Source organism: Pinus tabuliformis, chromosome 9, assembly GCF_031772625.1.
Source record: "Pinus tabuliformis cultivar Carrire ecotype Pingquan chromosome 9, CPIR1, whole genome shotgun sequence".
Lineage (NCBI taxonomy): Eukaryota > Viridiplantae > Streptophyta > Pinopsida > Pinales > Pinaceae > Pinus > Pinus tabuliformis.
In genome coordinates, this window is record NC_142307.1 from 1,445,208,773 (window position 1) to 1,445,236,669 (window position 27,897).

General features: G+C 39.2%; 1 protein-coding gene across 4 annotated transcripts in view; it reads left to right on the forward strand.

The window, feature by feature from the left end:
* Positions 1-27,897, forward strand: part of LOC149154003 (uncharacterized) — a 289,071-nt gene that overhangs the window by 69,482 nt on the left and 191,692 nt on the right. For all 4 annotated transcript variants that reach the window (XM_089439454.1, XM_089439456.1, XM_089439455.1 and 1 more), the window contains one exon: positions 7,049-7,085. In XM_089439454.1, the coding sequence (XP_089295580.1) occupies positions 7,049-7,085 (37 nt within the window). The remainder of the gene's footprint in view (positions 1-7,048; positions 7,086-27,897) is intronic.

Consider the following 27,897-nt stretch of genomic DNA (forward strand, 5'->3'; position numbering starts at 1 on the left):
GGACTGGTTTGGTCTAAACGAACCAGTTTTAGAAAAATACATTAAATAATTAATTTTTAATGAAACAAAACTATTTTTAAGATTTAAAACCATGATTCCAAGCCAATAGAGACAAAATATGCAAAGTTTGCTCATTTATATACCATGTAAAGGTGAATATATCAAAATGGCACCGGGTGCAATACATATCATCGACAAAATAGCAAAATACATAAGCAATGAGGCTCTAAATGGCCTATAAAGTCCAAAAACAATGCTGCAAGCTATGAGGCCATTGGCCTACTACAAGTCTACAATGTACACATGATCAATCATCAAGTTCATCGCCACTACTAGACAAAGGATCATCATCAGGAGCTACATAGAGATCATCTGGTTCAGAGTCTGAGGATGCCTTAGCCAGATCTGCAACCTCAGTAGCAATGCCGCCAATAACAATAGAAGTGGACCTAATGGAAGCACGAATTTGTCGACCTGCACGACTAGTGCCTTCCATTGGTTCTTTACCTTTCCTTGATGCCGGTACTTATCCTGGTTCTGATGCCGCCACAAAATCTGTTTCATCCCCCGCTAAAGCCATGTCGATATCAAAAACAGCCTCAAACACAAGATCTTTAGTCTCCTCCACCCATTCTGATGTTGGATCAATATCGTCCAACACAATGGGATCTAGATCAGGGGTTTTGTTCATCATTTGGTTCCTCCTCAGTCGAAGGTTGTATTGCATGAAAACAAGATCATTTAACCGTTTTTGTTCCAAACAGTTTCTCTTCTTCGTGTGTATGCGCTCAAAAACAGATCAATTGCGCTCACAACCTGAAGCACTGCAAGTTTGGCTAAGGACTCTAATTGCAAACCTTTGCAATTGAGGACACTGGCCACCCAATGACTCCCACCAATGTTCTGCAAAGAAAATGACATTAATTAGTAACTTAGTTTATAATTTGAATTGTAAAGAATGTAAACAATTTTAACTTGAAAAGAAAAACAAATTGGAAATTGGAATTGCTTACCTAGTTGATCCACATCTCTTGCCATCTTTGCCAAGCTTTTGCCGAAGTTACCCCTTGCCATAGTGAAAATAGTAAGTTGTCTATGTATTTCCAACTGGTTTGCATGGGTAGGGACCATGCGCTCCAAGCAATCAATCAATCCAACTCTGACCTCCCCATCATGCAGATCTCCTAGCCGATCTTTATAATGATACTTTGGGTTCAAAAAATACCCAGCTGCATGTATAGGACGATGGAGTTGATTGTTCCTTCTGTTATCTCCCATATACGGCCATATTTAGCTAACCTGTCCTTGTAAGCTGCCCGTATCTGCTCCTTTGCCTGATCCATAGCCTCATAAATGTAGCCCATGGCCAATTTTTCCCCATCCACCATCCTTAGCACCTTAACAAGGGGCTCGGTAATTTTCACAAGCTCTACAGACCTTTTCCAAAAATAATTGTCAAACACTTTCTTTTTGGTGTCTTTTCCATCTTGTCTATGAGCCCACCGAGATTCAGACCGTTCTTCAGACAAAAACATTTTCTGCAAGTTTTTACGTTGACCATTGAGACATTGCAACATGAGGAAGTGAGTTGCAAATCTCGTAATTGCAGGCCTAACAAGCTCTTTGCCCCTAGTGTTTTTCCTCATTAGGTTCAATACCCATGAGTGGTTGTAAATGTATTTTGTAATGCACTTGGCATGCTCTACAATGTTTTTTACCCACTCCACTTTGCCTATGTCCTCAAGCATGAGGTCTATGCAATGTGCAGCACATGGAGTCCAAAATATGGTCCTATATTTGGACTCAAGCATCTTTCCAGCAAGAACATAGTTTGAGGCATTATCGGTGATGACCTGCACAACATTCTGCTCCCCAACTTCCTGAATAATGTCATCCAAAAGCTCAAATAGAAGGGTTGCATCCTTCACCTTATCAGATGCATCAACTGATCTCAAAAACATGGTTCCTTGAGGGCAAGAAACAAGGAAATTAATGATAGTGCGGTTCTTTCCATCGGTCCATCCATCTGACATGATGGAACAACCTGTTTTGAGCCATGAATCTTTAAACTCAACCAAATACTCATCAATGGAAGATATGCTCCCCTCAAGTCATGCACACTAGGGCCTTTGAAGCCCTTTCCTGTAGCCATAACAGAGTCCCACATAACTTTGTAATAAGGTGAGCGAGCAACATTAAATGGGATATTTGAATCATACCACCATCTAGCAATGTATTGATGAGAAGTTTCTTTGCATTGTTTTTTCCAATGTTGATCCAAAGTGGGTTGATGACTTGGCTGGGAGGAAGTGGGATTAGAAGAGGCAATATTGGCAGAAGATGAGAAAAAACTTTGGATGTTTGTTCTTTTTGTTCCTTTTGATGGTTGGCCACAAGAAGGATGAACATAGTGAAAGGGGTCATTGGTGGAAGGGATAGAAGTTGAGTCTTGAATCTCATAATCATCATACCCACTCACTTTCATGGCTTCTAATAATTCCCTCTTCCTTGCAATGTCATCTTGGATGGCCTTCTCCCTATCCTTATCCTCATAAAACTTTTCAAGCTTGGAAATGTGTTCTGTCCTAATAGGACCTAACACTGCATTTGGTGCACCAATGGCATTACTTGGCTTCTTATCCCAACCAAGAGTTGTTTCAATCTAAGAATATCCCCACCTCCAATAGATTTATGGCATAATTTGCATATCATTTTTTCATCAATTACATCACAATGAGCCCATGCATTGTCCTTTCCTTTTGGAGCCACGTTTGCTTGAAATAATTACAATTTGCAAAGAAATCTGCCATGCAAAAAAAAATTGCAGCTAAGCAACATGGAAAACCAAAGCTAAATTTGGGAAAACAAATGCACATGTAGGCTACAAAATTTGATAGCATAGATGATAGAAGTGAGAAGTTTATAAATTTATAACACATAAAAAAATTTAATTCATGGATAGCAGTCAAATGAGGAATTTTCAAGTGAAAATCCTTACCTAGAAATGCAAACTAGCTTTCTTAGCCTCCTCTTGAAGATGCCAACTCCACTGACAGCTACAAACTATCTCGAAAATAGCTCCAACTCCAACTTCAAGATGACTACTCTAGCAAAAACCCAACACTCTCCAAGCTCCCAAGCAAACTCACAAACACTATAAACACTCCAAATGAGATGTGTGAGACAAATGAGAGGGAGAGGGGCCTCTTAAAGGCTTGGAGAGGGTGTTTTTGGAGGGAAAGGACCCTTACTTTCCCTCCAAAACCCCTAAACTACCTTGGAAAAGCCGCTTTGTGGGTCCTCGGCGGGCATGGCAGGTAACCGGCCAGTTTGCTACAAACTGACCGGTTCCGTCCTAAACCGGCCAGTTAGGATCGTTTAGAGCCAAAATCTTGCCACACTGCCTCCTTAACCGGGTTTTTCAGTCGGTTCCAACCGGTGGCCCTGTTGATCGGCCAGTTAGCTAGGCCGGTTTTAAAAACACTGGCTGCTGCTGCTCTCTCTGCTTGCTTGAGCCTGGAATCACTGAATTTGACAAGCGATTTTTTCTGCCAATTTGCATTGAAAAATCGAGCTTCCCGAAGCAGTTCGATCTGCTTGGCTTAGGCTCTGCGCAACCTCTAGAAATTCGTCCTGCTGCTCCCTCTGAATAATGAATTTCTGCATTCGCTTTTGAGCTTCCCCGTCGATCAATCATGCTCTGATACCATGTGAAAATTTCAACTCTGAAATTCTATTGCAGCAACTGGAAATTATTCTTCTAACTTGTAATTAATTTAACAATTTATTTGTCCACACAAACAACGAATAATTCTTCATTGCAATTTTCACCAAATTAAATTCTGCGGAAGATAAATCAGAACTGAGAAATATACTAGCGCACACACAAAATTAACAATTTTTTTTTGGACAAATGTCCCTTGAAAAATCCAACTTGGGAAAACCATTGCAGTAGCTGAGGGTTTTTATTATTATGCAACAGTGAAATTATCCGAGTACAATCTGGATGCTGAAAACTGGCAATCTTGTAGAGAAAATACTAGAAAAAATAATGTGAGGGAAATTATCCTCACTCCGAGCAATCCTGACAGTTGTCTGCCTCTGAAAAGCAGGTCGTCCACTTAGCTTTGAGTAGGCTTTGCGTCACCTCTGCACAATCCCTCAAATGCTTCAGCTTGGAACTTATGCAAATCAAGCCGTCCTTCCTGCTCCTGATTGGGAAACTAACCCTCTGGCACTCTGGAAATACTTTCTGTCTCTGCAACTGAAAACCAGTGTCACCCTAGCAAAATTGAACTGGGCACTGAAGAGGCCGCGCAACTTCCTAGAGAAATCTCAACCTCTCTTTGCAATGCACTCAATGGATCTAGAAATCTTCCTTTAGCTTCACTGTCTCTGCCCCTCTCTGTCTCTGCTTCCCTACTGAAGCTCGAACTCTTTCGACATTGTTGGCTCTCTGGAAAATCGAACTCTCCAAGGAAATCGAACTCTCCAAGGAAATCAAACTCTTTGTGGTTTTCACAAGCGTGTTCTCCATCTACCCATCGACTTCTTATAATCCTCTGTTGGACCTCCAACGACCAAGATTAAAACTTAATCAAGGGCCCAAATTAATTCCCTGTCGATCTGTGTGAGTTTCTAGATGATTCACACCTTATCTCAATTAATTTTGATTAATTAACCCCTTTTCCTAAGTTTAGACTTAGGAAATAATTAAAACTAGACTAATAATCTAATTGAGACACTTCTAGGTGGAATTTCGATAAACGATTTCTGGGTTATGGAGAACTCTTGTGTTTTAACCTCTCCACAAAGTTTCGAGACTAGAACACCTCCGATGCTACATAAACTAACACAAGTGGCATAGATGGTGGCACATCGAACTATCCGGTGGTTGCAAGGAGCTGTTCGCTGTTGGCTGAGGACCATCTAGGAGAAAAATTTCTCCTATGGGTGTCACCCACAGGTGTTGGGTGAAAAAACCATGAGTCCTCAAGAGAAGTCCACCAAAAGCCATCCAATCTGGATAGTTATAAGAGGGCTTAGGTGGAACTTTCAAGGGATGAGGTATGTCCAACCAAAACAACTGAATACAGACTCAAACTGACAAGACATAGGTATAGGATGCATAATACAGGGCCTCACATGGTTTGTACATGGATTTTGACTTGTGACCTTGGGCCTACAATGGTGATGAATGCTCCATTGGTAAAAATGTATGTACCCCTCTTGACAAGCGGGGTCGCAGGGCCTTTGAGACTAGCTATCTGTAGATCGTCATAGGTCTGCTAGCTAGCAAGCTGAACAGAATAGAGAAAAAAATTATCTAGGGTTTACCCACTTGGATGGGTAAATTGTAATAGTTGAATTAGGCTTTGTTGAAATGTTCATGGTAGATTTACAATCTACTTATGATGTCAACATTAACCACTAAATTCATATTTGCTAGAGTCGATGACAAGTGTCCCTAGTGGGGTAAATTTGAGACAATCAAGCACATCTTTTGGGAGTGCTCCTTTTCTGGGCAGTGTTTGAAATAAGTGCAGTTGAAAATTGCCTCACTTCTTCAAGGGAATATTCATTAGCATCCCACTTTTCTTGGAGACTACTATTCCTTCATATTGAGTAATTTTTGTGCTCTTACTTGTAAGTATGTTTTTGAAGGGGTTGTATGTTCTTTTCATTCATTTCAGAAATTGGCGTTTGATGAGGTATTTGTTTAAATTAAGGCCAATGGGTTCTTGACATTTGTTAATTATTTATGCTAAGAATATCTTTGCAAGGGCTTACTCTGGAGTCTGACCTTACTGTAACTTTGTCTGCATCAAGGTAGGCAAGCTACTCATTTTGTATTTGTATAGTGTAAAAAGTTTTTTCTCAAAAAAAAGGACCAAAGGGCTTGGATGGTCGATAATAAACCAGAGGATAGCGGTTAAAGATAGGATTCACTGCTCAGGCATAAAAGATGGTTGTTATGCAATTCCTTGCAAAGTAGCGACTGTCAAGGATGTATTTGAGGAGTGCAGAGTAAACAGTGTATTCTTGGATTGAGTTTCCTTCGAGTTTGCTACTCTTTTTGTCATCCCTCTTCATTGGAAAGGGTCATTTTAGGAGACAAGTGGATGATAAAATAAATTGGAAGAGGAATATGGAAAATATAATGTAGGAACGAATCCTTTTTAATGGAAAAGGACATGTCAAGCTACTATCAATGGGAGTACTCACCCTTTTCATTTGTGTGAGACTATAACATTTGGAGAAAATTGATAATTCATAACTTCATGTTTCATCCAAAATTGACATTTTCCATAAGGATGTAGAATTTTTTGAGATTGGAGTTAACTTGCTAATATGGATATGCCGATACTCCTTATTTATGTAGATAAGATAAGGTAAGATAAATGTATTAATGTCTAGAAAATTGCAACCTAAATCATTGATTTATATGCATTGATATACATTTTTGTTGTGAAATAATGTGGCATAATATGCATTTTTGAAAATAAAAGAAATCGTACACCAGCAATTACTTATTTATTCCAAAAAGAAATAATCCTTTTACTCATAGCATGCTTCTATTTCAACCTGTTCTCCCCCCTATTAAGGGCTAAACTTAACTAACGTCTACAAATGATGTTTTATGAATCACTTCATACTGTATATGTATCACTTTTTTATTGATGGGAAAATATTAGTTTTTGTATACTCTTATCTAAATACATCTTCCATTGGCATTCCTTTGTTCTAGGAATATGTTTTGTAGACATTCCCAAAGCAAAAACATTTCAGAATAATCATTTGTTTCGAGCAACTTTATTGAATTTTTAGATATAGTGCAACTAAGATTGAAGATATTGAAGGTCTATGGTTAATGAAGTGACGTACAGTAAAAAAAATCAAGTTTTCATATATGGAAGAAACCAAATTTAATCGTAAGATAACTGTAAGCAAATGTAAAATTGGGTTAATCTCTTTGATAGTCGTTGTCCTTTAGTTTTACTGAGAACAATATATGCAATTTACTAAACAACATTCTTTTGCAGTGCAGTATGATAGTGTTGGAAAGCTTATATCAGGTTCTTTAGGTATATTATCTCTTTTTCCCATATTTTTGTAGATAAAGATTGAATCTATTATGAGATATATGCATTTTGCGTAAGTCTCAATTATATTATTCTTTAAAATTCAGTTGCATATTTGTTCTACATCTAAAATATTAATCATAGGATTCTATTTGCAAAATGGCTTTTGGTAGGATCTTGAACATGTTGATGTTAATAGTGGTTGATTTCTAAAAAAATACTTAGCTGAAATTTTTATAGTATGCTAATTATCACCAACATTGTTGACTTTACAACAGTTAACATGTTCCGGATGACAAAGGTGACAAAGAATGTGCACCCTGAATGAAAAACAATTCAAAACAAGTGCATAAGGATGACAACAAAATCCCTGTAGCATGAGTGCTCTCAACGAGCAACAATGAGATTCAAAGAGCTAGGAAAAATAATAATAGAACCCATCTGATATATTAACAAAGAGGCAGAAATTAGCCCTAGACATCAACAAACAGGGGCTGTCAAGTCTTATGAATGAAAAATGGTGGTGTCGAACTCTTGCAACCTATAAGAAAGAATCTCACCTTTGAACACTATTCTCCAACCCTCCATAGAATCCAAGAGAAAAAATGAAGGTGAAGGTGGGCCCTTGCTTAGTCGCATGCTTCTCCCAAGAAAGTAGTTGTCTCTAATAATAATAATCCCTTAATTAGTCTCTTGTGGAAATAGGCTGAACAGAGTGCTATTGTTCTTAAGATGGTGCTGATCTTTGCAGTAAAATTATGGAAAAACCCAACAAGCCAACCTCATCAAGATGCATCTCCCTAGGTAACTCTCTGTTTTTGTTTGCTGCAAATACACATGCACACACTGGGGGTGTCAAGCCTGCCTACTTAGGGTTCTCCTCCACAAAATCTGCTACTTTCTAATAAATTAATAATAAAAACCACAACCTCCTGGAAATAATTCATTACACCAGTTTTCAGTTTTCTAGTAATATCGCTGTTTTCTAATTGTATCCATGTAATATCCCCAATTTTATTTTTTTGTTTGAGGGGATTAATGAAGTTTATTGTGGAGGTGCTAAGCATAGCACACTTTTGTAATATGGGCATTGGAGACATTTTTGGTGTATGGGACTAAAGAGAAATGGAAAATTACAGCTCTAGTGGAACGTGGGGGCCACAAGAGAAGGAAATTCGATCCAATGGAGCAATTCACACTTCTTGGAGGAGAGAGAAAGAGAAAGAGTATGAACTAGTGGAGAGTGGGGGCCACCAAGGAAGAGTGGGCCAACAATTATAAATAGATCATGGAGGATCTCATTTGGTTATCTTTGGTCGTTTTGCAATTCAACACTAGTTCACTTGAGCTACTTAGCTAAGACAACCCGTGTTGTTCAACACAAGGAATTTCCGAGCTGGAATTCCACCCTCAAATCGGAGAACTTCGAGTGTCTCCCTAGTGAGGCAATTTGGGGAGCTCAAGTCAGAGCTTCCATTGGACATCATTGCAAGAGTCTACTCAGTAGTGTGTATTTCTTGGCTGCAGGGGTATTTTTGTGGAGCATATTGTAGGAGCAAGCGTGGGTTAGAGGCTCCAGGGTTTTGCAGGAAATTTTCTAATTGTTAGACCGAAGTTTGGACAGTGATTCACCGGGCTGGATTGGAGGCTATTACCTGGGTCGATTTTGCTATTTTTTGGTAGGGGCGCAAAAGCTATTGACCAAGTGTTCCACATGGGTTTAGAGAAGTGGAGCCGAGAGATATAAGGGCTGGAGCTAGGAGGTATTTCTTAGTGGAGAATTTAGCCAAAGTTGGGAGAGATTTCCAGTGGAGGATTTGGGCTTAATTCAGCAGTATCAGTTCTGTGTGGCTTTTTCTGGCCAAATTGGGCAATTCACACTTGTTGGTGGTCACCAGGGGTCTGCGGATTCAGCCCAAACCATTTCTAGGTTTTTGTGGATTTATTGAGAGGAGGCCCCAGTTAATTTTACAGAATTTTTCGGGCAATATTTGGACCAGAAACCTACATTCTTATGGTAGGGCGTATAACTAGTTAGCTAGGCAGTGTGCGTCACTTTGTGGGTCTAGTGTTGGTTTGGAATTGGGCTGAATCCTTTTTGGGTATTCCTAGGTTTGAGGAGTGGAGCACGTGGCTATAATTTTAGAGCATTCCAGGCATTATTTTGAGCAGAACATCCATTTCCACTTGGCAACTTGTGGTAAATTTTATGGGTAGTGCGTGTTGTCACTCGAATTGTACACCAAAAACAACGCTCAGGTTAAGGGCTGTCACTCTTGTCCCTACCCTCTCTGTTTAAGTTGTCTCTTAATTGCAAACTTAGGGGGGTAGTCCCTATGGACGAAGAGATGAACTACTTGTTGGAAACCAATAGGTAAAAGAGACACAACTGAATGCTCTAGCAACTTGGTGGAAATTAATAGGGGAGCTATTAAGCACCACTTGATTAGATTTATTAATATTAGAGACCACTTCCTTTGAGATTGATTACTTGCAAAATTTGAATTACAATTCCAAGTCACTGAATGAACAGTTGCTGCAATATGCAAATTCTTTCCTATATGAAGTGTAGGACCTAGGTCTATGTGAAATGCAAGCTCCTGGTTAATTTTAATTATATGCCTAATCTAGATTTATCCTTCTTCTCAATCATTTTGGAACTAGTCTCGAATGCAAGTTGTAGAGAGAAGTCCACAAGAAGGAGGTTAAGCCCCATTAACGATACCTCCCGTGGAGTTTTAACCACCTAGGTGCCTCCATTCTTACAAGGGATTGCCCATAAGAGAACTGCAAGGTCACCTATGTTAACTACGAATGATGATCTAGAGTCCAGAAACTGATTGAAGAAGTTGGTCCTATCTTCTTACAACCAACCTTATGCTTGGAGGTAAAATTTAAATGCACTTTTAGTCCTAGAATGAAACGCAAGATATGAATGGATGCTTCAATGAGATTATTTAGTGGATTAAGTACTTCAAGACAAATTATTTAAGATCCAATCACTTATAGTGATATTCAATGTAAGAGCAATTAGATGAAGCACTTAAAGAGCAGTTGAATAGCTATCTCAAATGAAGCAAGATAAATAATTCCAGTGAAACACAAGTGACAAAATTCAATGATGCACTATTAGAAAGAAGTTAAATGTCGCTTATGATCACAAGAGCAAATTAGAGCACTTAATGAAATAATCTAGCAATTCAAATAAAATGAAATTTAGCACTTACAATTACTAGAGCTTACAAATTATGTCAACGAGATCTTACCTTATGATTAGCAATATTACTCAATGGATAGACCCAATAGCAAGTTACCACTTAGATCATAAGCCAATGAAGCACATTAGATGACAATAGAAACAAGCTCAAAATGAGATTGCTAACAATGATTAACTATGAATGCTAGATACACAATGCAATGATGCAATGACAATACACAATGCAAGAGGAAAGTCAAAGCAAGATTTATAAGGCCAATTCACAAATAGATTTCTCTCAATGCTAGCCTTATGAAAATCAAACTAGCAAGCTGCTAGTGTGAAAACAGTCTCAAAACTTGAATGAGAAGCTAGAATTTAAGCCCTTAAAAGATGAAGGTTACTTCTTAGTGTAATTAGACTTTAGTTAGATGCATGAGATGCATTCACTTGTGAACAGAACAGTCATTGTTCAATTACATATATACAGATAAACAACATAAGTAATAGCAGTAATAACATAAACCAAAAGGTGTCCAAAAACTGAGTGAAGACAAAAAGAAAAAAACCAAGGAATGATCGAGGTGATCATTCCGAGTAAATCCCATTCATCTTGATGAATGGACGATGGAAAAACTGAAAGAAGGCACCATCTCTGAATTCCTGAATTATCCATTGTCCCCTGTTCAGCTGTGCGGCCTCTTTGGAAAGACGATCAACGATCTCATTCCTTTCCCTGTATATGTGAGAGCATACAATAAAATCAAAATGTGATTTTAGAGTAATGACATCATCCAGTGTATCCCTGAGTGTGTGCAAGTGACAATGATATACATCGTTGATCCAATTTATAACAAGCTGTGAATCCCCAAAGATCTGGATCTTGTGACAATTTTGTTCCAGCGCAAAAAGGAGAAGGTGTCTTAAATTGTTTAGCTCAACAAAATTATTTGTTCCCCTTTCAAACCCCACTTTGATTCTGAAAGACAGGTACTCATTGATGTGGAGGACATCGTCCCCCCTGTAGCCCACGGCCTGGGCCGAGCCATCGAAATAACCCCATGGGGAGCTTTTATCAATAATTTCAGGAGTGATGACCCGAGGAGGTTGGCTTTTGGGGTTGTCTGGAATCAGGTTGAAGATGGCAGCTGAATTGATACAGGTGACTGACTAGTTGATCTGTGCATTTTGGAAGATAAGGCAGTTCCTGTTTAACCAAATGCCCCAGCTAACTATCAGGGGGAGATTTCTGGCCTTTTGGGATGGTGCCTCAGTCCACCAATGAAGCCATGCTTCCTCAATATTTTGTCCATCCCATTTGATCTTCATGTTGAGGGTAGTAATAATTGTGGACCAAAACTGTGCCGTAACAGGGCAGTGGAGGAAGAGATGGTTCGTGTCTTCTGCATCAGATTTGCATAAGCAGCATCTGGAGGGACCATGGAAAGCCCGCTTCATGAGATTTATTTCTGTTGGAGCTTTGTTCGAGAGGATACACCACATGAACAACCTTGACTTCTGGGGGGCTTTTAGTTTCCAAAGGTGGTGCCACCACCAGCAGTTTATTCCAATATCCTGGGCTGTCATAAGAGCCGCATATCCATCTTTTGGGGAGTACCTCCTGTGAGGGGCAGTGGCCCAGATGATCTCATCCTCCTTCTCTGTTATTTTGATATTGGCTTCCTCCAAAGCACCAATGAAGCGTTGCTAGGCTCTGTGCCATCTATCTGGGATACCTAGAACCCTGTAGTCCAGCCATCGTTGAGGAGCCCATTGGCCGTTTCCAACTTCAGCAATTTGGGCAATCTGAGAGATACCAGTCCCTAAAAGAAATTGTCTCAGAGCTCTCGGGAGGATGTGAGCATTGCCGCATCCGGTCCAGGCATCAGTGCCTAATCTCACCTGCTCACCATTACCAATTTTCCATGCTAACCCATTCTTGATTAAACTTAAGGATTGGGAGATGGCCTTCCAGATGATGGAGGCTCCGATTGAAGACTGATTGGGTCTGCGGATCCAATCCATTATTGATAGGGGGTGGATGTACTTAAAATAGACTACCTCTTGCCATAGACTTTCAGATTTGATTATTTGCCAGCCCATCTTTGCCGCAAGTGCCTTTGCAAAGATCTGGAGATCTTTTATTCCCCAACCACCCAATTTTTTTGGCTTCCCAATCCTGTCCCAGCAGACCCAGGCAAAAGTCCTCCCCACATTTTGACCCCTCCATAGGAATCTACAACAAATTTGTTGAATCCTGTTGAGAATACCTTTAGGGATCCATGCCAGGGTCATCCAGTAAATTGGAATGGCCTCGAGCACCAATTTTATCAGAGTGAGCCTGCCTGCCCTGGAGAGCCAACGTTGCTGCCAGATGTTTATTCTGCTTTCAATTTTTGTGATAAGCCATGCCCAGTTGGCGATGCGATACCCATTTGGCTTCAGCCTGAACCCCAGGTATTTTAGGCCAACGTCCAACTCTTGTTTGACAAAGGCAAAATGTTGGGACGCATACCTTTCCTCGTTTTGGAGATAAGACACAAAAATGATAGTGGATTTTTCATAGTTTGGCACCATACCTGTAGCTTTACAGAAGAGAGATAGTATGTTCTTGAAACAATAGGAATCACAAAATGAACCATTTAGAAAAATAAGAACATTGTCTACAAACAAAAGATGAGAGAGAGATGTCATGTCCGATATCCAGACTCCCCCCAGATCTCCCACTGCACAGGCGTTTTTTATCAGTCTTCTTAAGCCTTCCATGATCAACAGGAAAAGGAGGGGGGAGAGAGGGCATCCCTGTCTCAATCCCCATTCGGCATGAAAAAAACCAAATGCTGCCCAATTGATGAGGATACTATAGGACACATAAGAGAAACAACACATGATCTAGGATATGAAGGAGTGAGGGAAGCCGATATGAGTGACTGAGTTGCAGGTAGTGTTGAAAATAGTGTAACTAAATTCAGTCTTCATTATGTCAAATTATGCATTAATGTATTTTTGTATTAAAAGAATTATTTTTCTCTAATTAAAGGGGCTCAAGACAAGTCATGTAATAAGTGAAGACAACCATGTATTATTTATAAATGTAATGAATGTAAGTCCTTCTAGATCATCAAAGAAATACTCAAATGTGTACCCACAGATTTACTCAAGAAAACTGCTCAAAGGCTATGGATTCACGTCGGCTCAGCTAATTAATCAAAGGAAATGTCGGCCTAATCTAGGCTCACGTTGGCTCAATAAGATGAGAGGGCAAGCCTATTTATAGGCTAAGTGTGGCTTCTCCAAATCGCAATTCAAGTCTGATCTCTCACGTTGAAGGGTAGTAGTCTTAAGATCGAGGAAAGGGAAGGTAGCCACAACACATGAGGAAGCCTGTCCCCTCATGCGAAGTCACCACCGAGCCTACTCCTCATCACAGCATACAGATCAGGGTTAGGGTCTTGCATTACCGAACTGTGCGAAGGGTTTGAAGGGCAGTTCTGGCCGCAATCAAGACAAGGAGACTACTGTTGGAAAGTGCAAGGGTATCGTAGGGCTAGGAGAGCCCTAACTTCATCCACATACATGCATATGTTCTGAAATCTCGGGCTTCTTCCTTCACTGTGGTGACAGTCAACATAATTACCTTGTGAAAGCCTTGAAGATAAGCCCTATCCATAACTCAGACATCTACATGTGAAGCAAGGATAGATCAAGGCTAGGAGAGCCTATCCGAACTGTTTTGTTGTAGACTGTTGATGAGCCCCAGAAATGGGTAATTATATGGGCTCATTTTGTCTCTTAATTCGACTTAATCCACCCTTCTCATTAGTTTATTGCATGTTTTTGATTATATTTATGCTAATAGAGTGAATTGGGTTAGTCATTATGCCATGAAGTCTAATGTGTGCTTTATGCAGATTTTTGGTCAATTTTTGGACAAATTCAAAGGATTAATGAGCATTTGGCAGCCAATATTTGAGGGAAACAGGGAAGAGGATTTGTAAGGAGGTGTCCCCTTCATTTATGAACCCTTACCTCGAATTCTCCATCAGAAACTCGGAGTATAAGCAGCGACATGAGTGCATCCAAGGGGCAGCCGAACAAGTAAAGAAGGACTGTTGTTTATCTGCAGTTTTGGGAAGTTGAGCCCCTTGATTTTAGGAGAGTTGTTGGAGGCTCAAGTTGTATAAATAATAGGGCTTAGGTGCTCATTTTTTTTAGTTGGATTTTAGCAAGTCATTAGTAGAATTTTCGCACTTTTGTGCAACACTTGTTCAGCTCATTTTCGAGCTTCCTTTTTGAGAATAGTTTATGTAATGTGACTTTTGTTTTGATAATGGAGATGAAACAGTTTTTGAGCTAGCACTGATCTCTTTCAGAGGGCTAAAGCTCTTGGGTTAGGGCCCAACCCAAGCTGTGCAACACCTCTTGCTTTGTACTTATATGTTTTTGCTTTAGTTCATGAGTTAATTTATGTTAGATAGATTCATTTTAACTTGTTTAGAATAGGTTGCTTTTGATGGTTTACATAGCTGCTTTCATTTCAGTTGCTGAAGTAGATTAATACAATGATAGATTAAGATTCAAAAAGGTCAACAATAGGCCCTGATCTCCTTTCTCCCTTCCTGGGATCATGATTTGAGGTCATGGCACCATTGCTGCCACCAAAAACACAGTTTTGCTCTTCCATGCAATTTCTAGTGTGATGACTTGATTTGAAAGTTAAATGTGTTGCTTCAGATTCAGTTTGTCAAGATCATTTCCTGTTTTTATAATAGATCTCTTTGCATGCTTTTCTGTTGATAGGTTATTGTTCAGCATTTTCTGTTTCTAAGTGAGAAATTATGTCAACTAGAGATTTCTCTGTTTTCATGGTACAACTAGTCCTTTTCTTGCTCAGTTTCGGTAGTTAGATGTGCAGATCTCTCACAACACATCTCAGCTCACCACACATCCATAAAACAACCAGTATCATCTCATTTCTCACAGGTTCCCCAAGTCATTCACACCCTTTCACAAATTTGCCCTAATTTCTGCACTTTTTCCATAGGCTTCCCTCTTGCCATTGGAACAAATCCAACCATCATTTTCCCTCTTGATCTTCCTTGAGAAGCTTTAGACACCTCAACACCTCCATCTAGCCTTCAGTTACCCTTTCCCATCATTTTTCCACCTTCAAAACCTCCAAAAACAGCTCTTGGCCTCCTCCTGTAGATCCCCTACAGCCTCCCGTAGAATTTCTTGTGAGTGATTTTTCGAAGTCCGATTGCAAGGGAAGTCTTCAGAAGGTTACCAGAGGCTTCTTAGGACCTCTCCACACCTTCCTCCACCTGTGCAAAAACCAAATCCATCCTCCATCGCCACCAAACCTCTGCCACAATCACAATCTGATAAATTACAAGCATAATAATTTCACATAAAAACACTCAAAAAATACAAAAAGATGCTCTTTTCTCATTTTCTTTCAGAAGTAGTTTAAATAGATGTAATTCACCTTCCTAGTAGTCAATGGCATTCATCTCGTCAGTTTCTATCTCTTTTTCTGCAAAAGTAGGGTTAGTTGGATAAATTAGGGTTTGCTAGGGTTTGCGTTACATTTTAGTCTTCCTTCTCTTTCTGCAAATAGAATAGCCTCTGTAGAGTTAGCTCTCTTTCATCACAGTCAAAAGCTTCTTCTGGAAACTCATAGAAGTTGGCTTGAGCTCCTAGTGATCTTGCGCCAGCTGACCAAGTGACAGCCTGCAGTAAGAACTAGTACTTGTGCATACAACACCGTCGCTTCCAAGTTTGTTACGAACTACTGGGTTGATAAAAGTAAAGTAGGAAGCCCCAGGAGTTGCAACATTATTGTTGAAATACTGGTGCTCACCAACTGTCATGATGATTCATTGCAGAATTGATCAAACATGATTTGGTACACATTTTGAGGTATTGTCACTTGATGATTGAAGGCATTTTTTGGGTCATGTAACTTCTTAATAAAGATTCTATAAGAAAGAGTTCAAGGGTTTTTCCTCTCAATTTTTGGAGAGTTTTTTGCCCTGGCATGGTGCCAATATCTTGTGTACTTGTGCATGGTTGATTTTCTTGTTTTGATAGCTAATTGATGATAACACTACATGGTAATAATAATATCTACCAAATCTGAAGGAAAATAATATCTCAAGTAGTTATCATAGTAAAGAGAAATAGATCAATTGTATTGCCCTTATTTTCTCAACAGGTAGGACCAACTAGCCCGATCAAAAGCCTTGGAAAGATCTATCTTAAGGATAGTGGACTTTTTATTCTGTTTCTTGATCGAGTGGAGGCCTTCCTGGGCGGTCCCAATGGCTTCATGGATCTAACGGTGACTGAGGAAAGCAAACTGCTCCTTGGATATCATCCTGGAAAGGATTGGTTTAACATGAATGGCGATGGTTTTGGATATAATTTTGTAGATGCAATTGTAGAGGGAAATTGGTCGATAATCATCAAAGGTGAGGGGTTTGTCAACTTTTGGGATGAGGGCTAGGAAGGTCGAGTTAAAACCATCATGCATTCTGCCTGTGATTCTGCATTCCTCAATAGCCAATAGAAGATCCAACCCAATTAGCTCTATAAAGGTGCTGTAGAATTCCATAGGCCACCCGTCTGACCCCGGGCTTTTGTCCTTGTTGAAACATTTCAACACTGCTTCAAGTTCCCCCTGCGAAACATGCTCGTTTAGGGCCTCCACCTCTTCCGGCTCAACAAATCTAGGGAGTACCTCAGCAATGCGGATAATCTCAGGGAGGGTGGCACCCCTAGGAGCCTTGTAAATATTTGAAAAGTGACACATTCCCATATCAGCTAGCTGATTGAAAGTGCTAGCCTCCCTGCCTGCATGATCATGCAACTCCCATATGGTATTGATAGACTTTCTCCCTTGGGCATATTGTTGAAAGAACTTGGAGTTTTCATCACCTGCTTTTAGCCAAATCGCTCTGCTCTTTAAGTGCCATGACTCCTCTTTCTGTCTCAAAAGTCTGATCTTCTCCGATTCTAGTTGGATTAGTTGTTCCTTTGATTCAGCAGAAGCATAACTAGCAAGCCCTGTGGCTTCCAAAAGTTTGAGGTCTCCTTCAATCCTTCGAAGATTGGCCTCGTCCTTTTGCTGTTTGTTCCTTGCCCAACTGATGGTTTTTGATTTTATACAAGCCAAGTTATTTTCAATTACCTCGGCCGGGGAGGAACCGCCGTCTGGCCTATAGTGTGTCCAAGAGTCTCTGACAATTTTATGGAATTCAGCTTCAGAAAGCCAGGTCGAGTTGAACTTGAAAGGTGACTGGGGTTTAAGGTTGTCATCCCGAATCTCCAAGAAGATTAGAGAATGATCTGATAAACCACCAGATCCCACCCACTGGTGAAAGCGGTCCAATTTGGTTAAAAGTGGGGCCTTAATTAGGAAACGATCTAGCTGCCTGGCCAAAGCATCCTCCCTAGTCCTTCTATTCCTCCAGGTCAGCATAAGCTTTGCCATATCAATGTTCAGAAGATCATGGGAATCCATCAAGACTTCAAAAAAGGCCGTTAGGGGGTTGCACTGGGCCCTGTTGCCCCAGGATTCCGCAAGCCCTAAATAATCAAGTTTTCTGTTTGCATGAAGTCGGCATCCAGGAGTCTTTCCTAGAAAATCTCCCTGTTATGGCAGGGCCCATAGATGTTGACAAGCCTGAGGGGGAGATTGAAATCAGAAGAGATAATGTCTGCACCCAGGTAACCCTCACCACCCCAAACGCTTTCCAATCTTATCGATCTTTTATTAAAGCCCATGGCACAGCCACCCGAGCGCCCTCGAACATCCAAGAAATGGAAGACCCAATCTAGAAGAAAATTCATGAGCACTTTGTTTACCAGGCTCCCTTCCCCCAGGGTTTCTTGCAGAAAAATGACGTCTAATCTCTCCGAGTTGCATAGCCTCTTTAGTGCCAGTTTTTTGTTCGGGTTGGCCAAACCCCTACAGTTGAAGGAGAGGCACTTCATGGGGTAACCTTTGGAGGGTTCCCCTTTGCTCTAAGGACCCAGTCAATGGGGGTTTGAATGCCTGAAGCCACCTCGATGCCAGCTCTCTTGATGGCTTTAGATAGATGGGATTGTTTGCCTCTGGGGGGCTTCAAGGGGATGGAAGGGAGGGGATCCTCATCCAGGCCGAAGGAAGGGGTTTGTGAGGTAGGTAAGGATCGAAGGTAGTAGTGGTGAGAACCACTAGAGTTCGGGCTACCTCTAGGAGCTAGAGGAGGTGGTATTGGAATAATGGAGGGGTTTGAACTGAGGGGCGGGGGAGGAGCTGATATCACAAGACAAATAGGGGAACACAACTTGCTAACCCCAGAAACCGAACCAGACAATAACATAGATGCAGATGCAATATCAGATATCAGACATTCATTAGAAAACAGAGGAGGAGGAGGAGTACCCGAGAAAGCAGATTCTCTGGCCCGAGCTCTAGTGAGAGGTGGTGTTGAGGTCCCAGAGTCCAACCGCGAAGGTGACACCCCTAAATCGTCCTGTCTCGGCACGGAAACACTAGGAGGGTCCACTAGTGAAGGAAAATCCACCTCCGATGTTTGGGTACTTGCCGAAACCAGTGACCTCAGAGGATTTGGCTGTTTCCCAGACAACATGGGGCAGTCTTTGTACAGGTGTGCCACCTCGTGACACTGCCGACAACGAAAAAGTAAAACTCGTGACCTCGTGACCTCGTGACTCTAGCTTTAGGGTTTAAGTTGGAAGAAAAACTTTGTTGATTATCTGTGTTTAGAAACATACATAATTCGGTGAGGTTAAAAAACTTCCTAGGATGAAATCTGTTGCCAAAATCAGAGGTTTACCTAGGTGTTTTTACATAATTAAACTGTCATACTTGCATCATTTACATTACAACTTGCAGAAATTGGGTTTACAATGATACAAATGTGCTGGCTGATGACTTTGAACTTTGAAAAATTTCGTCATGTCTTTGCATTTTGCTTCCTTGGACTGTTGACAAAGTGTGGTCAACATTTGGCTCTACTTGGGGACACGTTTCTTCTTTGAAGGAATGTGAGAATCCATAATCCTGTATCCAAGAAAGCATAAGTCCATCAAATAGATATTCTCTGAAAATCAAAATCATCATAAATATATATAGAACATTTGCTGGAATAGAAAAGCCTATCCTAATAGATTAAAACATAAATACATAAATGCATGAAAAGAAAACTAACTAATGACAAAAGTGAAATCCTATCTAAGAGAATAGGGTTAGAGATGTAGAAAATCCTGTAGATTCACAAGCTCATGCAATGTACTTAAGCACAGGACAAGAATCTACTTCTACTTTCAACCAGCGAAAGCCAATAGATCGATGAATACACAAGAATAAGATAAATCCGTGGCACATAACACAAGATGTATCTGGAGAAAGCCATTGCTCAAAACCCACTACCTTTATTACATTAATCATAAATATGAGTGAAGATACAAAGCTTGTTCTCACTAGAACAATTCTACACAAGTATGCTCAACTCTCTGCCTCACAAGCCCGCTATTAGCCAACACTTAGCCAATTTCTACTACCTGCCAAGCCCCTATTTCCTTGTGCCCTTGGTCAAAGAATTTGGATGAATACAATATGCTTTGCTCAAGCTTGAGCTTAACATGCACAAGTATTTCCTATCCTCTGCCCGATGACTTCCTTTGGCCAATACTTAGCCAAATTTCCAAGCCTCCAAGCTTCTAATTCTTTGCACAATTCTTGAGAGAAAATAATTACAATTTTAATTCACAATTTAATTCTATTTTTAACATTTCTTGTTGCTATTTTCAACGCTCTCTCTCAACAAGAAAGGAATTCAATTCGATCTAGATGCTGAACCTTTGGAATGTTCTACATGCAACACTCCTCTCTAGTGTTGTTGCTACAACAACTCCAAAAACAAAAAAAAAACATCCAACCTGAATCAGTATGATGCTCTGTCATCAAAGTCTCTGACGTCTATTGCCTTTGTCGACTGAAAACTTTGCGCTTTGCTGACTCTGCGTTTCTGCACTATTGTCGACCCTTCTTTGCGTGCTTTAGTATCTCACTGCTCTAGCCTATGTCACTCTGATCTCTTACTGCATCAATCCCATTGATTCCTCCCGCTACTATGTACTTCGGGCTCGCGTAGCAAGGTATGATATATGAAATAAAACCTCTCAATGGACCCTGCCCAATTTTAGCCCTCTTGGGACTATCACTTCACATCTCCCTACTTCACACCTGGAGGTATGGCTGCATGTGATCCCTCTGCCCACTTGGCTCGAAATTTCCCCCTACTGGAGGTCTTTGCATGAGTGAATGCCTCCACTCGGTTTCCTCTCAGCTTCTGTAGTTGTGGTTGCTCCATAACTTCCTGAAGCTGTTTCTGAGGTTTCTTTTGGGGCTGCATGTTGAGTTAATTTACTCTCCCTCTCAACCACCAAGTATCTAACCTTTGCCTTGCTCCTCAAGGCTTTGCATGCATATTCTACCTCAAGTGCATACAAGTTTTTGGCTAGCACACTAATCTGTTTCATTTGTCCCGTTGTCACAAAATTTTCTGGAAAAAGAGTTGAATTTAAATCCGCAATATCTCCCTTATCTGAACTCCGATTCAGCCGATTGTTTTTTTGAATTTGGGTATTTTTTTGCAAGGAATCTAGATCTGCTATTTGTTTCTGAAAATTTTGCACAATTTTTTTTAGCTCCGCTCTACAAACTTGCTGCCGAAAAAAAAAAACTGCTCCGAATCGGAGTTCGGATGAGGGAGATATTGATGATTTAAATCAACTTCTACTTTCAACGAGCGGAAGCCAATAGATCGATGAAAACAATATGAACAAGAAGATAAATCAATGGCACATAACACAAGATGTATTTGGGGAAAGCCACTTCTCAAAACCCCGCTACCTTTATTGCATTAATAAGGAATATGAGTGAAGATACAAAGCTTGTTCTCACTAGAACAAGTCCGCGCAAATATGCTCAATTCTCTGCCTCACAAGCCCGCTACTAGCCAACACTTAGCTCATTTCCATTGCCTGCCAAACCCCTATTTCCTTGCGCCCTTGGTCAAAGAATTTGGATGAATACAATATGCTCTGCTCAACCTTGCGCTTAACATGCACAAGTATTTCCTATCCTTCGCCTGATGACTTCCTTTGGCTAATACTTAGCCAAATTTCCAAGCCTCCAAGCTTCTAATTCTTTGCACAATTCCCGAGAGAAAATAATTACAATTTTAATTTACAATTTCATTCAAGGACAAATTAAATTGGAATTTCTAGATTCTATTTTTAACATTTATGGTTGCTATTTTCAACAAGAGATATGGTACAAAGATGCTCTATGGCATCAATAATTTTCGACGTAGCACATACTGAGCATTTGCCGACTTTCAGGCAAGTTTGTGGGTTGTTTTTTTGATGTGCCATGCTGAATTTTGAAGATCCTAGGACTTTGACTTACCCGAATATCGCGCTGTTCCCGACCATCAGATGCATCAAACCTTTTCCTTCTTCTCTTCTGCTTTCTACTTTTGCTTTCGGTAGGTTGTGACGCTGATGATGTGACCAATGTAGATTTTATGCGTTGATGTTCGGATGAAAAACTTGGAAGTATTTGAGGCACGCCCAATTTTATTCTAAATATATTTCGTCAAAGTGACACATAAACCTGATCTTTCTCAATTTCTTTTCCAACCATGGCATTTCTAGTTAACTTGTTTCCAATGGGACAAGTGACCTCCTTGCAATGAGATGGAAATTGCTTCAATGAGTTTGGAGGCTTGTGATTTTTCGAAAGTTCTTTGTTCCTTTCATCATCTTATCTATGATGAAATTCCTACACCTGTGATCTTTCCATTTTGTCCAACCTATCCTGAATAACAATCATTTCTTCAGCGTGCTTTGATTCCATAATTTTCTTTTCCATATGCGATCAGCCTCCATGTTTTTTATCATGTTCTGTAACATGTCCTCCATGACACTCATTTCCTTAGCATGATCTAATTCCATGGTCTTTATTAATCGTGCTTGGTTTTGTTCCATGGCCAACAACCTGTTATGAAGGGAGATCTGACCGACTTCCATATCCTTTATTACTTTGTCATGATTTTCTTGGATGGAAATCATCTCTTTCTCATGAGTTGCTTCCATGGTTTCCAGCTCCTTAACATGATTTTCTTCTATAGCTAATAATCTGTTTTGAAGACCGACTTCCATGTCTTGCATAAAGCTCATTTCTTTCTCATGAATTGTTTCCATGGTGATCAAATGATTTTGCGTGGTGGCCATATTATTGGAGTGATTAACTTCCATGATTTTTAGCTCCTCATCATTGTAGGATCCAAAATTCGACAATTAAACCAAAGAATTTATTCTTAAACCCGTAACTGTGCAATTAGAAATTTAAACAATATAAAGCCCTAATTTGAAATGTTTCTTAGAGAATAACTGGAATTTTAAAGAAGAATTTAAAATTTCAGGAGAATACTTGGTAGGTGTTGTTGTTCCCGCTAGCGCAGTCACCAAACCAACCTTTACCTCTTAGCCTGTCTGGGGTCTACCTGTACGGTTCCCATATCCAAAAGTCAGATCTTCTGGCCCCTGTGCCCAGAGTTCCAAAAACAATCAGGGTCAATGTCTTCCTCTGTGGCTCTGCTGTAAGTTTCTGCCCTCTGTGTCTCCTTTTCTCGTGTAAGAATTTTTTACCATATTATGGTCTCTTCGACTACCTTATATACTCAAACCCACTGTCTCCCAACCTCCTCGCTGTCAATCCCATTCCTTCCACCGTCTTCCATTCTTTTCCCGGGTCTGATGTCTCCTTTACCTTCTAGCACATGGAGGAGCAACTCGGTCATCCATCTCCCATGGCACTCCAGAGTCGGTCTCAAAACAATTTTTGTAATGTTTTCAAAGCCTTATATTTATAAGGTTTTGATTTAATTTTTTTGTTCATAGGTTTATCTAAATTTATACTTTAAGTTAAAATGTTTAATTTAATTTCTATTTTTGCTTAATCTTATACTTTAAGTAAAATGTTTTTAATTTAATTTATATTCATAAGTTTATTTTTAATAAATTTAATTAGTTTTATGATTTTAATTTATTAATAAATTTAATTTAATTTTCGTTTATTTTTGAGTATCTTTATTATATATATGCTTTTGATATAAAAAATATATTTATGTATAGATATATAAGAGTGGTACCTATATCAAGTTCTACTTGATATATTTATAATAGTTTGGTGAGTTAGGTATTAATTTCGATAATCGATTTATCAACCTAAACTTAGACAATTTCCATATTAGCCAGTATGTATACTAGTGCAATACATGCAGTTCATGCATATGTAGCTATCATATGCATGACTCGTATGCTTGTTAATATTCCAATGTTCCCTGTAAATTGATGGGTCGTTACAATATACCCCTCCTTCAGAAAAACTTCGTCCCGAAGTTAGGGTTTATATAGTATAACGGTAATTATTTTAGGATTAAGTATACTCATGTAAGGATTGTGTTTTATGATTGAGTTTTCATTTATAATCGTGAGGACATTTTAAAATTTGTATTTTGAACACTTATTGGTTATAATTTTAATAGTCAAACCCTGCCCCTGTCAGCTTCCAAGCTATTCTAGAATTATCCTATCCTTCCTAATCTCTTCCGCTCCCATCCTATCTGTCCTCTACTGGAATATGCCATGGCGTCAGTTTTACTGATCTAACCATTCATAAACCTTAAGGGTGTCAGCGTCGATTATATCGACCTGATTGCCTAGTAGGCATCTAGCGGTCATCATCACACGTCTAGGGGAGTGTGATATGCACAGTCCTCCCATGACTCCAGGTTTTGGAGTATAAATAGTGGGTAATACCTCCACCCCTCCTAGTGGGACCAGGGTTAACACCCTATCATGGAATTTCATTGTGACTTAATTGTTCTTGGAATTCTGTCATCATGTGGTTGGTTTCGTAACTATGTTATCTGCAATGTAACACTTGTCCATACATTATAACATATGCATCAATATACTCAAAACAATTTGTATTTAAATAACAGTTTCTGTATAAGTCATACAAGTATAACGTTTTTGGTCATATCTATCCTATATATCGATAAGTTAGCTTTCATCTTAAAATGTAGTCATTCTTTTATTTCTATCTCATTCATCATGTTGATATGTAGAATGAAACAAAATTATAGATATTCTCATCCATAACATAATTCATGATTTAGATTTCATAGAATGGTTAATCAAGTACTAAACTTCATATTGGTATTCATATTCTAGCGATGTTAATTAAATAACATATTTCATATTGGTATCCATGTACCCGTAGAGTTAAGTAAATAACATATATCATGTATCAGTAGTGTTAATCAAACACATTTTCTTATGGGTATCCATGTATCGGAAAAATAAAATTCATTTTTACATGTCATAGTCCAAAATGATAGTCTTAAATATCTAACTAAAATAAAGCAGTCATATACAAAATAAGGTTTTAAGTTTCTCAAAATTAACACAAGTTTGGATGTCTTTGACATATGGCTTCTGTATCTTCTTAGGTAGCTGATCCAGGGCTATACTTGTTCCAATGGATCTTAACTTGGTCTACCAGACGATTTCTCAGTTGTCGAACCCTACGTTCCAGTATACATAATGGTTCGACCGAAATGGTTCCCTCGTTCGATACCTGCAGTTCCTTCTATTGAAGGTTATGAGATTTGTCATCTATGTAATGTCGTAATATGGATACATGTAAAACATTATGAATTTTTTGCAAGTGGGGTGGCAGTGCAAGACGATAGGCGACATGTCCAACTTTTTCCAGGACTTTGAATGGCCCAATAAATCGGGGTGACAACTTTGTCCTTTTTCCAAATCGGATAGTGTTTTTGTTTGGTCTGATGTGGACAAAAACTTGATCCCCTACTTCATAATTCTTATCTGTCCTGTGAGCATCAACATAACTCTTTTGTCTATCCTGTGCCTCCTTTAACCGTTGTCTATTTTGTTTTACCTACTCCTTCATCTCTTGAATTAATTTTGGCTCCACTATCACCCTATCTTCTAACCTGTCCTAACTTAACGGTGTCCTGCAAGGTTTGCCGTACAATGCTTCAAATGGAGGCATTCCAATTGAACTGTGGTAACTGTTATTGTATGCAAATTCGACTAAGGGCAAGTACTTTTCCCAGTGTGTTTGCTAGTCCATAACATACATCCTCAACATATCTTGTAGTACTTGGTTCACCGTTTCTATTTGTCCATCAGTTTCAGGATGTTAAGCTGTACTTAAATTTAGTTGAGTTCCTAAGGCTAATTACATACAAGTCCAGAATCTTGAAGTGAATTGTGAGTCTCTATCTGATATGATCTTCTTAGGTACTCCATGAAATTTGATAATTTCATTTATAAATACCTGAGCTACGTCAGCAACTTTGTAAGTATATCTTACGAAAATAAAATGGATACTTTCCGTTAATTTACTCACGACAACCAGAATGACATTATGCCTTTGTGGAGTAAAATGTAGCCTGACGATAAAATTCACAGAAATTATCTCCCATTTGGTCATAGGAATGTTGTGAGGTTGTAGGAGACCTGTTGGATGACAATGGTTAACTTTCAGTTGCTGACATTCAAGATATTTTGCAACGAAATGGATAATATAACGTTTCATGCCTACACAAAAGAAGAGTCTCTTTGTATCAACATAGATTTTCTTTATGCCAGGATGTGCACAATACAATGCTTTATGGGCTTCTTTAAGGATGGTGTTTCGGAGATCCTCACTATCGGGGATGTAAATCCTTTCATGAAATTGCAAATATCTATCATCATCTAATTCAATCCTTCAAACTTAGGTTCTTTTGGATTTTTACTTTCAAGCCCAGGTCTTACTTTTAAATACCGTCTCTCAAGAGCTTTTCTAGTACTTGCTTCTTCAAGTCTACCTTGATAGGTATGAGGGAGAATATTCGTGGTCTTCTACTTAAAGCATCTGCCACTACATTATCTTTTCCTTTAATGTATGAAATTCCAAAGTCATAGTCACTTAGAAATTCACTCCATCATCCTACCATTCAAGTCTCTTTGAGTAAACAAATATTGTAAACTTTGGTGGTCGCTTTGGAGCATAAAGCTTGTCCCCACTAGATAGTGTCTCCAAATAGCTAAAGCTAGCACTACAATGATGAACTCTAAATCGTACGTGGCGTAGAGTTCTTTATGAGGCGTTAACTTTCTTGAGGCATACACTATTATTCTTCTGTCTTACATTAATACTGCACCTTGTTGACCACTATGTGTCAATGACCCATAGCAGTACACCCCTTTTTTCGCAAAAGGGATAGCGCTTGATCAATGTGTCCGTGTCGTCCGACTATCATCATCAGCGTGATGATGTTATTTTGTAAACCCAGCTTGCATGTGTACATTGTAAATAATCTTAGCAAATCTGTGTCATGTACGTAATTGCCTAGGTAAACCTAATTTTCTAGTGATGACCTACGTTCCGGAAGGTTTTTTGTTTCATCGATCCATGATCGACAGAGTTTTCCTTCAACTTAACCCCAAAGCCAGAATGGATTTTGTCATTAGAATCTTAGGGGAGTCCTAGTGCTAGATCGAGTCTATGTAAAAGTGATTTGGGAATAATCCTAATTATTTGGTTAGGTTATTTTATTACAAATTGCTTGATCTGCTAAATTATATTTATGTCGCAGAAATGGGTAGCCTGTGAGGGTCTTGGTCAAATGGGTTTTCCCCTTGAGATGTAAAAAATCATGATGTAAAATGTCTTGAGGGTTAGAAAAATAATTTATTCCCTCATAAGTCCTAGGTCCTAGGTAAATTTAAATTTTCCAGAGGTAAAATTCATGGATCCTTTAAAAAATTAAATCTTAACTGGTCCAGGGACTAAGGTTATTTGATTATTTTGCTAAGTTTTATATCTTAGGTCCCTGGAGTTAAGTCAAAGTCAAAGTTTTGAGGAAATAAATGCAAAATTTTATTTTTTTGAATATATTAAAATGCATTTAAATGAAAAATTTTAAGTTTCCTGAATATTTAAAATTTCGACGGATGAGATTAAAAGAAATTTTGATCTTCATCAACGGTCGAGATCGCTTTGACAAGGATCACTCGAGCTAGCCGCTGGGAAATTTATCTTTAAATAGGGGGTCAGTGGTCAGTTGAAATTATTCGATCTTTTGATCGTGTGCTAAGTGAAAGCTCTCTTGTGATCGTTTTTCATGTGCAATAAAGAAAGACTTTGGGGTTAATTTCTGCTGGTGTTACTCTTCGTGGAAATGCTGTAAGATGTTTTATTTTCATGCATAGGTTTAATTTCAGCCATTGATGATAGCTTTATGAAGAGTGATTTTAAACACAGGTATCTTGTTTGGTTACTAGGGTTTGAATGGTAGTTTAAATTATGAATATAATGGCAGGTATCTCCATTAGATCTGAATTTTATTGTTGTTTTCTCTGTCTACGTTAATGGTTAAATTAAGTTGTGCAGGAAAATTTTGATTTTGAGATCATCGGGCGTTCGGGGAAGATTTCAGTTGGATCAACCAACTC